Source organism: Pundamilia nyererei, unplaced genomic scaffold (assembly GCF_000239375.1).
Source record: "Pundamilia nyererei isolate P.nyererei 1_Seehausen unplaced genomic scaffold, PunNye1.0 scaffold00039, whole genome shotgun sequence".
In the NCBI taxonomy this organism is placed as follows: domain Eukaryota; kingdom Metazoa; phylum Chordata; class Actinopteri; order Cichliformes; family Cichlidae; genus Pundamilia; species Pundamilia nyererei.
This window is the reverse complement of record NW_005187440.1, coordinates 115,972-133,460: the sequence shown is the minus strand read 5'-3', so window position 1 is coordinate 133,460 and position 17,489 is coordinate 115,972. Positions and strand designations below refer to the sequence as shown.

General features: G+C 39.8%; 3 protein-coding genes across 4 annotated transcripts in view; 1 reads left to right on the top strand and 2 right to left on the bottom strand.

Annotated features, from left to right (window-relative positions):
• Positions 1-1,661, bottom strand: part of il17rb (interleukin 17 receptor B) — a 5,924-nt gene extending 4,263 nt beyond the window's left edge. The window contains exons 1-2 of the mRNA XM_005730683.1: positions 1,502-1,661; positions 1,371-1,395 (exon numbers count right to left, since the gene is read on the bottom strand). Of these exons, the coding sequence (XP_005730740.1) occupies positions 1,371-1,395; positions 1,502-1,603 (127 nt within the window). The 5' untranslated portion in view covers positions 1,604-1,661. The remainder of the gene's footprint in view (positions 1-1,370; positions 1,396-1,501) is intronic.
• An 8-nt stretch (positions 1,662-1,669) lies between these two features.
• On the top strand, positions 1,670-11,718 carry chdh (choline dehydrogenase). Its single transcript, XM_005730682.2, has 10 exons — positions 1,670-1,729; positions 3,049-3,502; positions 3,856-4,086; positions 5,018-5,184; positions 5,681-5,832; positions 5,942-6,071; positions 6,225-6,359; positions 6,962-7,104; positions 8,844-8,946; positions 9,179-11,718. The coding sequence occupies exons 2-10, from the start codon at positions 3,066-3,068 to the stop codon at positions 9,595-9,597; spliced, it is 1,917 nt and encodes a 638-aa protein (XP_005730739.1). The 5' UTR covers positions 1,670-1,729; positions 3,049-3,065; the 3' UTR covers positions 9,598-11,718.
• Positions 11,719-13,096: 1,378 nt separating this feature from the next.
• LOC102198041 (voltage-dependent L-type calcium channel subunit alpha-1D-like) overlaps positions 13,097-17,489 on the bottom strand; it is a 49,585-nt gene continuing 45,192 nt past the window's right edge. For both annotated transcript variants that reach the window (XM_005730681.1, XM_013910260.1), the window contains 2 exons: positions 17,242-17,427; positions 13,097-14,881 (listed from right to left, as the gene is read on the bottom strand). In XM_005730681.1, the coding sequence (XP_005730738.1) occupies positions 14,576-14,881; positions 17,242-17,427 (492 nt within the window). In that variant the 3' untranslated portion in view covers positions 13,097-14,575. The remainder of the gene's footprint in view (positions 14,882-17,241; positions 17,428-17,489) is intronic.

Below are 17,489 nucleotides of genomic sequence, written 5' to 3'. Positions count from 1 at the left end.
AAGAAACATGAAGAAGCTTGCCTACTTGTGTCTTGCTTTGCAGTGTAATTATATTGCCTTCAACGTTCCAGCGGATGGGTTCAAGCTACAAACCTATCAACCTCACATGAACAACACATGACATACTTATTTAACAAAAACATATCAAAAAGCAGTGTGTGAAAAACACCCTTACTGCTTCCAAAGGGATTAAAAGTGAAAAGCAGCAGCCAGTTTCTGCTAATCAAATCCACCTGATTTGCTAATGATCACAAAGTTTTGTGAGTTTGCTGGTCTGGGAAGTTCAGATGTGTGTTAATACAAAAGTTGCAATCTGCAATGTTCACAGAAACCGCAAACAGCCCTGGAGCTACATTTCAGACTCTACATGCCCCAACTTGCAGTTAATAAATACTGCAGCAGATTCATCAAACAGTCAAACCATGCAATACTCAGAGAAATTTGTTACAAATCTGAAGGCTAATACACCTCCAAGGAGACAAAGGACATTCTGATGACCATCAGTCTGGGATGAGATATAAGGCTGTTAACATATAATCAATCTAGAGTGAGGAATATTAATCACACGTGGAAAGACAGTTAACATCTTTTAGGAGTGGAAGTTTCATCAAGCCCCACAAACCTCAATGAAATGAAGCAATGCCTTCACAAAGAGCATAACAAAATTTCTCAACAATGATCCTCCACAGCGTGAGAGATTGATGAAGTCATAGTCTGCAGTCTACGAGTGCCAAAGTAATTAAGTCTTGAGGTGTGCTTTCACACACTCCATCTGCATCTTACCATAGTTTTTGTTAACTAAATAATGACACTGTGTAATATCTCAAGCTACTGAACTTCTACAAGAGTACACATCCAGAATATTCTGGGTTTGCACAGCTGCCATCTGTCAAACGGTTCAGAAGAATAAAAACAAGAAGTAACAGACTCAGTCAGTTTATGTCCTGGAGCAGTGGCTTCCACCTCTCTACACACTTGACTGTAAACATGGCACAGAAATACTCAGATACAAACACAGTCTGGGCTGAGGACATTTTAATTGTAAAATGATGTACAGTGCTGTTGTTTTTCGCCTCTGCTGGTGCTGCCAGGCTATTTTGTATCTTTACTTACTTATTTTTTAGTAATTCTATTTATGTATTGTTTTTAATCTTAAGAGACAGCCAAACCGAATTTCACTGTACTCTAGATCTTTATATTTTACGCGTTGCTGTTCATCTGAGGGAGTATTTAACACATTTTAGAACCTGGCAAGAACCAGATTACTTTGGAACACAAGGGTGCTCATAGTCGACCTGAAATAGTTTAAACATAACATATTGGCAGATTATAGTTTCCATCTAGCGCTAATAAACATGAAATAGGCTTACCATGATATTCTTCACATTTCACCTCCTGAAAAGCAACAGCACAAATAAATGTAAGATCCCTTTGAAGTTTGAATTAAAATAAATAAATACTAAATAATAAAGGATTACTTAAAAAAATGTAGGTCACTTACAATGTTATGTGATGTCACCTGGGCGGCGACACAAAACAGAAAAAACAGCGTGACTCCCCACATAATAAAACACCAGTAAAAGTTACAGAAATAAACGATCATAAAGCCGAGTAACTGTTTAACTACCTACAGGAGCACTGTAGTGCTGACGCTCTGAATTCCGTTATTTTAATACGACGATAAGCCCCGCCCACCGCGCTGACCGTTTTACTTGTTGCCTGTTGAGAGGTAGGTCTGCTGCTTCACGTCCTCTTTTCTCATTAAACTATTCCAGCACCGGATCAGGTCCAATTAAGTGTCGCATGTGTGAAGTTATACTGAGTATTTTCCGTGGCCTTGTGTGCTGTTTAAGGTCCAGACGACGACTGTGAGCTCTGACCACTCGTTAGCGGTAGACCTAAACAACCATAGAGCTTATAAGCAGCCCCGCTACGACCATCGCCAGGTCTCTAAATCATTTAAATGTAACATTTCGACGCTATTTTTTTTAATGAATTATATTAAAGCAGAAATGTATCAACTAATGTAACTAGATGTATGGACTTAGATGCTGGTAAGTTAGCGGTTGCGAAACTGAGTTTTCATCTCAAAGTTTCAATCAGAATGACTTAAAAGTAGAGTTTGGACATTAGCAAAGGCGTAGAGACTGCTAGACAGCGGTTACTTTGTTAGTCAATACTTGCTGACATTTGTGACTCTTGGTTTACTGATATGACTACCGTGACCTAGATATCACTCTCTGCCTCGGTCCGATTGGGAAAACTGCACATTGTTTTCTCGAGAAACAACACGGAACAGTCCTCAGACCACACATTCACCAGAAACACACGGTGCAATTCCAGGTCTGTTGAACTAAATTCATGTGCGCTCAGCCACAAACAACAGTTGTGCTTTTCGTGTGTACAAAATTCGTTTTTTTATGACTTTTATCAGACTGAATAACAAAGTCAGGCAGCAGAAGGCCTTACTGCTGTAGAAACACAGGACTTCTGATGTGACAGAGAATTAGAGTTTAACTTGTAACATACTGCACTTGATGCAAGTCAAGTTAACCTAAGTACTGAGTGTCTAGTTGTCCCTAGTTATTCATTTAACTGCTGTCAGTTTCACAACTATCAGTTGGGCATTTCAAAGAAAAGGAGTGGCATAAGTCATATTAGATGAATAAGTATTTAGTCTTTTCAAGGCCAATAGAGAGAGACAGATATTTTATCCTTCGGCCTTTAGTTAACTTGTGCTGTGGATGAAAGAAACATGTTACATACTGAATAACAGAATAGTTATTTATTTATTTTTATCTTCAGTCCCTTGTAGTGGACATCGAGTCTGCCTTGATGACAGAATGAAGTGATGTGATGTGGACATCATGCTCCTTGCTATATCACCTTACAGCCTCTCTCTTATATAGAATCACAATATTTAAGAGAGTTGTGCAGAAATGCAGACACATACTACAAATTTCATTCTTTTCATAAGAGTTTCAGTTTTAGATATTTCCAAGCTCACCCCCTTCTGATTTGTCTTCAAATATGTGTTGTGATTTCCAGTGAATAAGGAAAACAGGATGTTGTGTTTGACCACACGGAGCCTAACTGGAGCCCAAAGGGCTGTGACTTGGAGACAGGGAAGATTTATAAGGGACTGCAGGTGCTTCTTTTCCATTGTGCCCGAATGCCGCTTTGTCCCCAAGACCAGAAAGATGGGTCCCCCCTCTTCCCCCAGCTCATCCTTCTCCAGCCATTACAGATGCTTCACTGTCTCATCTTCTCAGTGGAGCTCTGCATCGTCACCTACAGCTGATCAGAAAACACCATCTTACAGTTATGTCATTATTGGAGCGGGGTCCGCTGGTTGTGTCCTCGCTAACCGCCTCACAGAAGACGCCCAGGAGTCTGCGCTGCTGCTCGAGGCTGGCCCTAAGGACAGGTGGTTAGGCAGCTTGCGACTCTCATGGAAAATCCACATGCCAGCTGCCCTGATCTACAACCTCTGCGATGACAAGTACTTTGATTGATCTGTTTTGTTATTCGAGTCATTAAATGTTTTTGTTCAGATTTATAAAAACAGACATTTGCCTTACTGTATGACATTTAATATTACACGCTAAAGGGTTTCTAAATTAGCTCAGTGTGTAGCAAGCAGACCTTTGACCTTTAACCTACACCTCAGTTGTTTAAATGTGAACAATGAAATGGCATTACAATATTACATCGCTTTTACACGTGCAAAAACAGTACAGTATTGGCCTAACATTAATAGCCCAGCATTCTGATACCAGTAATAATAACATTGTATAAACTGTTATTAACTTATAATAGTCTGACTTGTTGCTATCTCATTTCATTTTTGCTCAGGTATAACTGGTTCTACCACACTTTACCTCAAGCCAACATGGACAATCGGGTAATGTACTGGCCGAGGGGCCGCGTCTGGGGAGGGTCCTCTTCACTCAATGCAATGGTGTACATCCGCGGGCACGCTGAAGATTATAACCGCTGGCAAAGAGAGGGCGCAGATGGCTGGGATTATGAGCATTGTCTGCCTTATTTTAGGAAAGCTCAGTGTCATGAGCTGGGAGAAAACAGGTAACTAATACAAATATATACTGGGCATTTTTACCACTGCTTTTCCAGTATCTTTTTATGCATGATCACAGCATTTTTCACTTGCGTGGCAGTGCTGTTTTCTCTGTCCCGCTCACCTAGGCTTTAAAATCTCAAATATGTACCAAGACAGTTTTTTCCTTGTGCATAAATGCACAGCACTGCATTGAATTCTTTTGCAGAACGCACCTACACCGAGCATCACGCATATCTAGACTGGCTGTCTCTAATTTCTAAGAATGTGAGAAACCAGGAAATACATCAGTCAAAAAAGGTCACAGCTCAAAAGCACTTTACAGTTTAAAACTATTATGTGCAAACAGAAATTTGAGGCACTGTGGGATATATTTGATACAATATAACGTGTCATTTCATAAATAGCAAACAATGAAATAAATGTCAGCGAACTCTGAATGAGATTGATGAGACTGCTTATGAGAAGAAATTCGTTGGAAACTGTTCAGTACAACCACAGTGACAAGGTGAAAACCACAGGAAATGTACCAAAAACAAACACCGGGAGACTACAAAGACTTTACCCAAGTATTTACAGGATGACTTTGTGGAGGAAGGACTTTGGCATGCTTAACTGAGAACCTTTGTTGTCTAGATCTGAATGATGAAGATGGCTGTTAGAGTAAAACTAAAATGTTGAAATGACCTGTAAAGGAAGTAGTATAATCACTGTGTTTGATAATATGGTACAGAAACATAGAAGAACACTTAAATTTAAGTGTAGCAATTATGGAAAACCTTCTCAGTTATTGGACTGCATATCCAACAGTAAAGAAAAGAGAATTATTAATATTGTTTGCATGCCTACACTACATTACCTCCTATGAAAACAATTGAAACAGCTCTCTCTGTCTCTCTTTTTTTAATGTTATCTTTATGTTTTTGCTCTATATTATAGATACCGAGGCGGCAGCGGACCTCTTCAGGTGTCCAGAGGGAAAACCAACCATCCCCTTCATAAGGCTTTTATTGAGGCGGGGCGACAGGCAGGATATCCATTCACTGATGACATGAATGGATACCAACAGGAAGGCGTGGGCTGGATGGACATGACCATTTATAAAGGTTCTAAATGCTAAATGCTACAGAATTGATAGATAATTAATAGGGTTAGTTACAGGTAAAGTGCCACAAACCTTTTCTGGTGAAATGTTTTCGAGTGGCAGAATTAGACGTCTGATCTCAGTCTGATTTAGCTCCAAAGGTTAAAATATCAATACTACAGTCTAAATGTCAGGAGAGCAAATCAATATGCTTTCAGATGTGTAGCCTTTAAAAAAGGAAGGGCTTAATTTCTTGGATGAAAAATGTGTGTTTGTCGTTGACCACAATGTGTTTTTCAACCTCTGAGCACATGTCACTGTGTGTTCATAGAACTACTTAACCAACTCTAAACAAAATCTGAAACTTAGGCCCATTAAGAAAGTAGTTACTGTCGTACGTCATATGGAATAATTCCTGAGGCCGCAGAAGAGAAACCATGTTACTGGTCAAATACGTTTCAGTACTGTTTAATTCTTGATCTAATCTTTACATACTTTCACTGTCTAAATCTATCAAGGGAAGAGGTGGAGCACTGCCAGTGCTTACCTGAGACCAGCCCTGGGTCGACCCAATCTGAAGGCGGAGGTGCGATGTCTGACCACTAAAATCCTGTTTGATGGCAACCGTGCTGTGGGGGTGGAATACATTCAAAATGGACAAAAGAAAAAGGCAAGGAGGATAGATGTTAGAAGATTAACTAATGGATCATAAAATCAAATTAATTGAAACACTGAATTATGTTTGGCCCTTTACAGCGATTTTTCTATTGTCTGTTCAGGTGTTTGCAGAAAAAGAAGTGATAGTCAGCGGAGGAGCCATCAATTCCCCTCAGCTTCTCATGCTATCTGGGATTGGAAATGCAGATGACTTGAAACAGCTCGGCATCCCTGTGATTCAACACTTACCAGGTGTGTTGTGTATGTGAAGAACATCCTTGTAGCCTACTTCTAACTTAAAGAACTACAAAAATTAGAAAGTTTTCCAACTGATGCTTGTGTGACTTCAGACGATCATCTCTTCGGTGCTTACTGTCAGACCACTTTGCCTTCCTCCTCTCTCAGGTGTCGGTAATAACCTGCAGGATCACTTGGAGCTGTATGTCCAGCAGCAGTGTACTCAGCCCATCACCCTGTACAAAGCCCAGAAACCTTTCCACATGGTCAAGATAGGCCTCGAGTGGCTCACCATGTTTACTGGTAACCGAGTCACCTGCACATTTATAACGGGACAATCTCCCAAATGTTTTATAGAATTAGCGAGAGTTTCTGTCCTTGCATCACTTTTAGATGAAGATGTCTCCAAACTGCCATTTCACTCATCTAAAATGCTTGTTCATCAGAAAATATAATTGAAAAGAAACCAGAGAGTTAATATAAACCCTTTAACTTTCATTCAGGTTTCAGCTATATTAATGATTATACACAATTATTGTGCAGATGTTAAATATTAAACTATTTTCACTGGGTACACAGTCGTGTAAGGAATGTATCAGCCTGCAGCACTGCCTTTCTAAACTACAGCTGGCATTGACACAGTATATAGAAGAATCTCTCACAGTTTTAATAATGGTGACTCATAGGAAATGTGACATGAGGTGTTTTATTGGTGATCCTGGTAAATTCCATTTACAGTCTGGTTCCTGGTTGTTGGAGAAAATCAGCTAAGATAGTCGAAAGAACTTTCACTACCAGAAAAAAAGCTCATCAATCACATCACACCAGTGGCATTTCTTGTAAATAGACATGTCTGTCTAATAAAGATTACAATCATGTCACTAACCACATCAATCTCCCACAAGGTTATGGAGCAACAGCCCACATGGAAAGCGGGGGATTTATTCGTAGTCGTCCCAAAGTAGCACACCCCGACATCCAATTTCACTTTCTGCCCTCACAAGTCATTGACCACGGACGAGTCACCCCCAAAATAGAGGCTTACCAGGTGAGTAAAGCTTGTTTTTGCAAAACCGTGACTTCTTAATGCTGGTGTAGTGGGCATGCTTATGTTTTTTGAAGCCTTCTATAAACATGTGTAGAAACAAGAAGTCAAGTAAACAGCCCAAAGCATGAATTGCAGCGCATAGAATATGCCCAGTCTTGCAGAGGAGTATTTACAGGCGTGCATATGTTCCATGGAAAAAAAAAAAAACAGCGCCATGAGTTTTCCAGGAAATTCTATGCGGAGAACCTTTCACCCTTATTTATAGCCTCTTTTCCAGAGAAGTGCACCTGAAACGAAATCACTCGCTCTTTCTTTTTCTTTGTCTTCTACTTAAACGGTGCAAAAGGCGCAGCCGTTTATTTCTTTTTACTTTAATTAATAGTGTCATACATCTGTAAATTAGAATTGGAATTTCAGCTCATCTCAGGGTTTATGAACTCAGATGTGTTAGCTAAACCTGCTCCCTAGAAAAGGCCCACATCTCAAGTTACATCAGTTTTTTTCCTCATTTGAAAGATGACAGTGGCCTCAGTTTTTCCACATCAAAAATGAGCACTTATGATGGTGTTTTTACTAGCGATGTGCACGGCTACTAGTCTACTACTACTAGTACTAGTTACTAGTCGGTACCAGTCTTAAGTTGTTCACTCTGTTCAAATTTTAATTCATGCCCAATGCCGGTAAATTATTGTGTACTAAATGTTATGTAGCCATCTGGCACGAGATGGCGCTTCGTCATTGAGAAATGCCATAAATCTGTTAATCTACGCTTCATATTTTTGTTAACACTGATGAGTTTTCTCTGAAAGATGAGTTCTGCCTTAGTGACAGGGTGAGCAGTTCAGTCAATTGAGAGTGGTTCAGAGTAGAGCCATGACTCCTCCACATCGAAAATAGATGGCCAAGGCCGTCACCTCCTGGGTAAGGTGTTCCAACCATGCATGTCCTTCCGGGAGAAGGCTCTGGTGCACTCCAGGGCATCCTGGAGATATTACGTTTATAGGCTGGCCTGGGAAAGGCTTGATGTTTCCCCCGGAGGAGGAGGTGGCGAGAGGGAGGTTTGGGCTTCCCTGCTGCTGTCCCGCTCACCCGACTTCAGAAAAGCAGAAGAAAATGGGCGGATGATTTATTGTTTTTATTATTTTAAATTTTTAGAACTTTTACTTTAGTAGGTGTCATGAATTTTCAAAGAGCAACGTGCCAAACTTTACAGTCACAATTTATTCATTTTCCAGATGTTAACTTGTCGTATTTTAGTTATACATAAACATCTGTTATAGTTACATGTTTTCATATCATATATAACATCGGTTTAGTTTAGGTGTTTTTCTCCTTCACTGTCTGGAGTGTAACGTGTAGTGTTGATAATGCACAATGCGAGGTGCCGCACAGCTTGATTCGCTATTTAAGAATGTCATAAATGATTTAGACGCCTTTCTTATTTGTTTTTGACATTTTCCACCAAACGTTTGTCAATTTAAACTTAATATTTGAGTGTTCCTTAGTTTTAGACTAGTTGGTTAGTCTACATTTTTTCCACAGTTATTCGAGTAAGAAATAAGGAACATCCCTAGAATTTAGTGTTTTGAGGTTTTCTCTTGGACAAAATAACTTAAAAAGCTAAAAAGCCTTTATCATGTAAAAAGCTTGGGTTTACAAACTAGGATTAATGCAATTCAGCTGTGCTGTTTTAGTTAGCTCGGTTAGCAGTGACAGTTTTACTCATGCTGTTGTTGTAGGTTCATGTTGGACCAATGAGGAGCACCAGTACAGGCTGGCTGAAGCTGAAGAGCACCAACCCCCTGGACCACCCAATCATTCAGCCAAACTATCTCACCACAGGTCTGGATGTATTTGATATTTCCTTTAATTTTCCCCCTTAAAAAAAATCTATAAAATCTATTTTTGAACGATGACAGTATTTTGACATGTTTGTAGTTATTGTTGCAGTATTGAAGTCCCTCTGCATCAACTTTTACCTCAGCAGCTTGCAGACTTTTGAGTTACAACAAAGTTGCTCTGGCACGTTCTTATATAAGCTTTTCCTGGTTTTGATTCCCTCTCCTCCTCTAAGATATTGACGTGTGGGAGTTCAGGCAGTGTGTCAAACTCTCCAGAGAGATTTTCGCCCAGAAGGCCTTTGACCCCTTTCGTGGTCCTGAAGCCCTGCCTGGTCCTCAGGTCCAATCCGACGCAGACATTGATGCTTTTGTCCGCCAAAAGGCAGACACTGCCTACCATCCATCCTGCACATGCAAGATGGGCTCGCCCTCTGACCCGATGGCGGTGGTTGACTCAAACGCACGCGTTCTGGGCCTGGAGAAGCTTCGTGTGATCGACGCCTCGATCATGCCCAGCATTGTCAGTGGAAACCTGAATGCTCCAACCATCATGATGGCAGAGAAGACTGCTGATATTATCAGAGGTCGCCCTGCACTCGTTGAATCGGGGGTTCCTGTGTACCAGCCTCCAACACTTGACACACAGAGATAAAGAGAGAGGTGTACAGCTTATCTGTGAGTTAGAAAAATCCCTCAATAGAGTCAGTTATTAGGCAAAAATAGCAGTAAATCACAAGCTGTATGTTCGATTAGGAGCTTATCAATTTAACTCTGAGCTGATATTGTGAATTATTACCATGGGAACATTCCTGGCCTAACACACATATTTAGGACCATAAACACTTCACATCTGTCTCACGCTGCCATTGGGGTGGAACAGTACAGCAAAATCACTGTGGTTATGACAGGAAATGGGTCTAATATGTGGCTTCTCGCTTAGCAAACAATTTACCAGCCTGCCTCATCATGAATTTCAGTAAAAATGCTGTGAAATGTATGTCTTAAACATGAAGTAATTACCCAAGATTACAAACTAGTGTCCAGCATCACATTAAAAAATTGCAAAACAGCTTTAAAAAACTAAAGAAACTTGAATATTTCAAGGATATGAGCTTCTGATGAAAATCTGTTTCCACGGCACTGCTTTTCAGAAAACAGTTGTCTTATCAGCCGTCATCTAATGTGGTTGAGAGCTGCAGTCAGCAGCTGGAGCAAACTGTAGACTGTAGAATAACTGGCCTCAGCAGCTCGCTCCTGTCTGCTCAGACCAGATCAGAGGTTGGCAGACTTTCGCTGTGACAATCCTCTTCCTTCCTGAAGACTTGCAGGTTCAACAGATAAAATCTTTGTTTTGTTTTTTTAGTCCCCCCGCACTCATTTCACATTAACATGAAGGCAATAAAGTGATTCGCTTACACTTTAGGTTTCCCACAATTTAGCCAGTTTTTATAGCAGTTTCTATAGCTACAGCTTTACCATCAACATCTGCAGAAAACATTTGGCTTTGTTACTCTGTTTGCGTGACAACAGAGCATTGAATAGGCAGGATGGAAGAAACAAACTTTTTTTTTTTTTTTGTACATCTAAACAGACTTGTCACTAAACAGACTTGTTTAGTGACAACTGTGGGGAAGGATCATACATTGTTTACCAAAAAGACTTAAGTGAAGTGGTAATATAAACTGGACCAAACCCTGATTCAAGCTTGGAAAAGAAATTATTATAATCAGACTTGTAGCGATTACACTACCAATGCACGCGTCTCTAGATTTAACAGACAGTTAAAGGAACAGACCTCCTAAATGCTGTCAATGCATCTGTAAAACTCACCTCAGTTGATTTGTTTGATTTATGCTATGTGCCAAATTTGCATCCTCGAGCTACATAACTCACAGCTTTTGCACCGCTGTCAGCCTGAAAGCTGTTTAGTATAAACGGTAATTAATGCAAAATGTTTTAACACTATGTTTAAGAACTTTGAAACTAAAAATCTTCAGTGTCACTTTTTATAAGCAGCTTTTTTCTGATTGTGTTGTGAATTTTTTAAAACTATGTTTTTAATGTAACTGTAATATCATTGTTGCCTATGAGATCACGATTACATTTGATTTGTATTAATTCATGTATATGTTGCACATGGCTACAGTGTGTTTGAGTTTGGTCCAGTTTGAACTGACACACACCGGTGCTGAGATTTTAGACTTTGAGCGAATAATCAGTGTGTATTAGCAGCCATAATGAAAGCACTAACATAAATTATAAGTATGTCTTATTAAGCTTTGCACTATATCATAAAGAATTTATGGTTTACATTATAATGCAGTATTGTCTAACATGATGTGAATGTTTAAATCATCTGTCATTATGAAGGGAAACTTACTGTGAACACCGTCAAAGGCTTTCTGTTGTTTTTCTGTGCTGACACTAAACAAAGCCTCCTGACCTTGTTCTTGTGTCTTTATTCAGTGTTCGTTACATAAAATCAGCAGGTTCATTGTCATTCCAGGCAAAACTTCAAGTATGCAAAAAAGGGCTTCTCTTTTTATTGGTACAAAACTTATAAGGTACTAGTACTCATGCTACAAAGTAGAGATAGAGCTATTCTTGTTTGCTTTTTTAAAATTTTCATACAACTGGATAGAAAGCAGAGATCTTCAAGTTAATCGCGTACTTTTTACAAATGCTGTACAGATTTTATACATCATTGTCACTTTATAGACATCTGTAAAGCAGTGGAAGAGTACAAAAAAGTAAAGCTGCGTTGCACAACAAAGCTTTGCAGTCCTTGTCATTTTATCTCATGTGATAAATCATTTGGGTAGTTGCACTAGCAATAATCTCCACGTGACTGTTGTTTCAAGTTTCTCGCATGTGAGCCGCAGGGTAAATCTGAACTGTCTGGAGTCGTGCACTTTTGACAGATTATATTACTAAGCAGGTGGCTTCCGGTCAAGAAGCTGTCGTAAGTGATTCAAAGCATAGCTGAATGCCTTGGGGAGTGGAGTTGGGTGGTTTTCAATAAAAAACAAAAGTCTCACATAGAAGCCAGCATGTTTACCTCAGACTTTTTATGGCTTCTTGGAAATCAAACCAGTGTTGGATCTGGTACTTCTCTTTAATCGTTGTAATGTTGGGTACAAACACTGTTTTTTACTAAAGATTTGGTGGTTCATCATTCATTACTATGGACTTTTGGACAACCAATCATGATCGCTGCCAATAAAGAAAAAAAAATCACACATAAATGTTTCCGATTACTACTTTTGTGCAAATGCAGCGTTACCAGAGTTTCCCTGACATGTTAACCAACAGGCCCGGAGAGTTACAGAGGTAATAAGACTTTTTTCAAAGTCTACATTAAAAACAATTTACTTGCAGTTAAAAAAATGCATATGTCTCATTTATCAGCTGTATTGGCCACTTAAACCTGTATGAGGCTCTTCTAGAGTGAAGAGGAAAGAGTGCATTTGCAGTCCATCTGAACGATAGTCCAGATAGCAGCTTGTATCCTGCTTATACATCTGTACATCTGTATATCTACATCATCAGAATGTCCAATAGCAAACACCGGCACCGGATTTAGACCCTTTAGTCAACTTTTAGTCACAATAGATAAATAAATAAACCTCAGTAATTTTGGTAACAAAAAACATTTGACGCATCTGAGTATGGACGAGTGTTCTCTATTCTGTCCAGACTATCTCTCCAACTCATAAATGAAATACGTAGTTGAGTGGAGAGAGAGTCTCTACACTCAGAGAACCAGGGTTACAATGTAACCAAGCATTCCCTTGTTTTGGTTTTATAGGAGCCCTTTGATTGTACAGAACAAATTGCCCTTACAGCAGTATTTAGAGTAAGAAAAAAAGAAAGATTGCCTATCCATCACTTGGTATGTTGTTTTTTGTTTAAATTAATCTGAAGGCTTTATAGTTGGCAGTGGGAGACAAACACCCGTTAGTGGTGCAGAAACGCTTTACTACGATTTCCCCCCCAGTTGTGCTCTTTGTCTTGACAAAAACAACTCCAACAGATAAAAGGCAACAGCAGTCATTTCATTACAATAGCAAATATACTGACATAGTATATTGTCAGGCAATCCAGTAAATAGTCGCCCATTATGTAGAGACCTGTATGGTCTTATTCATTCCATTGCAAAAACAACAAAGAGTTTTGCAGCAGTGGAGGAAATAAATGGTTTACTTGATGTGTCATCTGTGGCACAAAGAAACTCTGGTGGTCTTTGCTTTTATTTTTGTTTCACCTTCAAGAACTGCCAAAGATAACTTCATCCTGTCAGCGAGTAATTATTTTTAAAACATGAGTAGTCTGGGTCTCATGCACTAGTTTTACATATGAGACTCATGAGTCTATTGAGCCACATCACACAGAAACCTCAGAGATTATCTACTGTTGCTGATCTCAGAGTGATTCAGGGGGAATAGTGATTCATAGTAGTCCATCATTGCATATCTGAGTAAAGGGCTTAACAAAGAAAACTCAGTCTTCAAAGTTAAGGATCATCAAGGGCAGTGAGTGACACACAGCAGCGAGTGACACACAGCATCCTAATATTCCTTTATTTTTAGGGTGTGTAGCTTGATCAAACTCCTTGAATGTAGCACTGCTGTTAGTTTAAAGGGAGGACTTAAGAGAATGTGTCCGCGATTACATGAAGAAGGAGGATATGCCTGAGGACAAAGACATGTTATTTTTCTTACTGATATGTGATTTCCTTTTCAAGTCAAAAACAGAGACATAGCCAAGCGTAGCCCTGAAATCCTGAACTGTGAACCCAGAGAAGTTTAAGTGATCAAGACTACTAAGAAAAAAACTGTTTCTGTCAAGTTTTTTGTTTTAGTTTTTTTTACTCTAAATCGAGTCACGAAGGTAATAATGTAATGCGAACAACCAGTGTTTGCTAACATGACCAATAAAAGGTTTAAAATCACACATTATTTATATACATGGATCTGGCAACGAAATACAGGGAAGCTTGGAATGACTGGACAACCATACGCTGACCTGGCGCTGGTGGGGTTTTGTTTTTTTTCCAGACATCTAAACTGGAACGTAAGTTAGTTGAATGCTTTGGATATTTTTCTAAAATTGTTTTACAAAATCAGCTTCTTTGGGAAAAACAAAATCATGCACTGCGATCTAAAAATGATTGAAACGGTGGAACACTTTTTGTTTTTTGGCTCTTTATATATCGAGTAAACAGTTTAGATTTATTTTAGAACAATGCAGCTGGGCCGACCCATTATCGCCTTGAACTGAAGCTGATTCCTAAAATCTGTGTTAGAAAACCTGCATTTGAGTTTTTCCTGCTGTAAGAAACCAGTGTAACAATAAAGAAAAACTCAATTTAGAGGTTTGAATTCTCACTAGATGGCAGACTGGTTGGCAGACAGATTTTATTCCCTCTGGTTTGCTAAATTTTCCAGAAACCCAACCATTTCTTCATCATTTCTTAAGAGAAAACAAGGCACTTTGCTCTCTTATCCATCTGTGGTTTACACATTTTCATTATTGCATGATGCACTTGAATAGAGGTGTCCCCTCACCGTAGAGCAGTAGTAAAAATTCAATTGAAAAAAATCCTAAATATATCCCAGTGTGAGCTGCTGTTATAGTGAGGTGATGCATATCATCTCATCTGTTAGGTCCTCCTCACATTTCACAGCCACATATGGCTCCTCATCGCTGTAGTCACGGATGCTGTGGTCCCTAATATTTGCACTGGCATGCGAATCCGAGCCAACGCTCTCTTTCCTCCCTGTGTTGCCATTACCCATGGTCCCATTCAGCAGGTTACTGGCGGCACTCTCCATTTCATCAATGGTCATCTCGCAGGCGTCTGCAATCTCATGTTTAGTTGCTGACACAAATTTAGGGTCCCTGGCGTATTTCCCCAAACCTTCAGAAATCAGCACCTGTGGAGAGCAGTCAGGAGATAATTAAAGCTGAAACCATGAAGTGGAAAAAGTGATCTTCAGCAAGATCAAGAACCACACATTCTGGGTCTTACAGATAGTATTCATTTAGCTGCCAATAGATTACCTCTGCAACATCCTGTTGACTTGTAAAATGAATGCTTCACTGACAGAAGCATTGCTCATCACGCTTCCCAACTTGAGTTAGCTGCCTGGACATGCAGCCATACTTGTTTTTAATAAATGTTGTGTTTACGCCATGGTGCAGCGTCACTGACAGCTGTTGTTTTGTAGAGAGTGCTGTACCATGAGTGACTTCTGTTGTGCTGTTGTTGAACCTTGAGGCATATTGTAGCACTGCAAGTGTTTTATTAAGGAGCTCACCCTACCAGCTTGGGGTTCAATAACAAGCTCAATCTCTCTCTGTGAGCTTTTTTGTTAAGATTTCTCTGCATGCCACAATGTAAAACACTGCACGGACACGCTGTGCTAATTATATATTTTGAAAAAGAAATGTGGAGGTAGGAATTGCAATTAATATAAATAACATGATGCTAAGCATCGGCCAATGAATGTGAACTAACAACAAGGTCACGGGTATGGCTGCGACCGTAGGAAAAAACCCTAATATGAAGGTATTTTACTGTGCATTTTACAGTAATGTTCTGTTCTTCTAGAATATCATTAAAGTTACGTAAATAGACTTTGACTTCACATTCTGAATGTAAATTAACGTTAAATCACTGTAATGTAATACAACATAATTGTCATGATTATTAAATGTATCTGTCTGTACATATGCATATTTAGATTGTTAAAATACATTCACAAATGTATCATGATTTCACAAATATCTGTCCGTTATTTGAAAGATTGAACTGTTGAATTCAAATGTAATGCTATGGAAAAGTATATAACATGATCCCCATAAGCTTGTGTTACATCACATAAGTATTATTATCGTTGCTATTTAGGCCGTTTGTGGCTCAAGAGTTGGCAGTTCGCCTTGTGATCAAAAGATTGCCGGTTCGCGCCCCGGCTCGGACACTCTCTGTCGTTGTGTCCGTGGTCAAGACTCTTCACCTACTGCCTACTAGTGATGGCCAAAGGGGCCGATGGTACGATATGGCAGCCTCGCCTCTGTCAGTCTGTCCCAGGGCATGCAATCAATTATTACTTAAACCAACTGTTAACTGTATATTTCTGTACATTTACGTATTATGATTCATATTTCCACATTCAGTGACCTTGTTTATAGGTAATTTCATTGTTTGATCGCGTAAAAATGTTCCTAATTTAATGTCTAAAAGCACTTGAAAAAGGCGAGATCCCATGTCAAATTAGCGCAACTAATTGTATTTTCATTACTGAAAATAACCGTATTTTTATGGGACAGTTATTTTCTGTTATTTCACGGTCGTATTTTGGCGCCCCAGCTGCCGGAATATTACCGTTGTTTTAGGATGTTTTTTTTAACAGTGTACTACAGAGAACAAAATTCAAAGACACCCTGAAATTCAAAGTGAAAAACTGGTCCAATTTTATTGTAGTCACTTAAAATGGCCCCCATCTGCCCCCATCTGCTTGTATGCATGCCTGAAAACATCCTATTGAGACGTGAATGGTGTCCTTTGGAATCTCCACCCAGATCTGATCCGGACATCACTGAGCTCCTGGAGAGTCTGAGATTCACGCTAGCTGAATCGGACGGACCAAAACATGATGTCCCAAGTGTTATATTTGAATTAACTCAGGCGAGTGTAGAGTGCAGGAGCTGCAAACATACTCTCACCTCATGAAGCCGGATATTGTTTTGCGCCAGGAGAAGCCCAGTACCCACTGCACCAGTGTAGGGTCTGATAGTGGGTCCAAGGATGTTACAGAACGATGTTACAGGCAGCATATTATTCTCCACGGCTTCTCCAGACCCTTTCACATCCATCACATGTGCTCAGAGTTACCTCCTCTCATCCGTGAAAAGCACACGGTGCCACTGGTGGACCTGCCAATTCTGGTATTCTATGGCAAATGCCAAGCAGTGAGCACAGGGCTCACGAGAAGACATTGTGCTTTCAGGCAAAAGTAAAAAGATGACGAGGGAAAAATGTCAGTGGTCTTCACCTATAAAACACCAAAGCAGCTGAAACTGATGAAAAACCCCTTATACTATTTAACTGACCAGATCAATATCCTGTATGTTGACTTGGCTTGATGCTACACTTTGATTAAAAAGTTTTACTTTCAACTTTTTCGAGCAGTGTATAAATGAAATATCACCAGATCTCTTATCCTACTTTGTGAGGGTCTATGGATTTAAAAAATGCACGGTAACAACAACAGAGCATTTGTTATGTACTCACAGCTTCCACCAGACTGTTGGCACTGCCTCTCTTTTGCAGGCAGTGCGAGCAGCACTCTGCGGGTAAATGCAGACGTGACGGAGAATGGCTTTGGCTGGGAGGGCCATCCTGACTATCTGTGTACCATGAACTCCTCTTCACTGCTCCAGGGATGCTGGCCACACTGCCAGGACTGCGCCAATCCACCTATACACACAGACATATTCTCATATATATATATATATACTGTGTGTGTGTGTGTGTGTGTG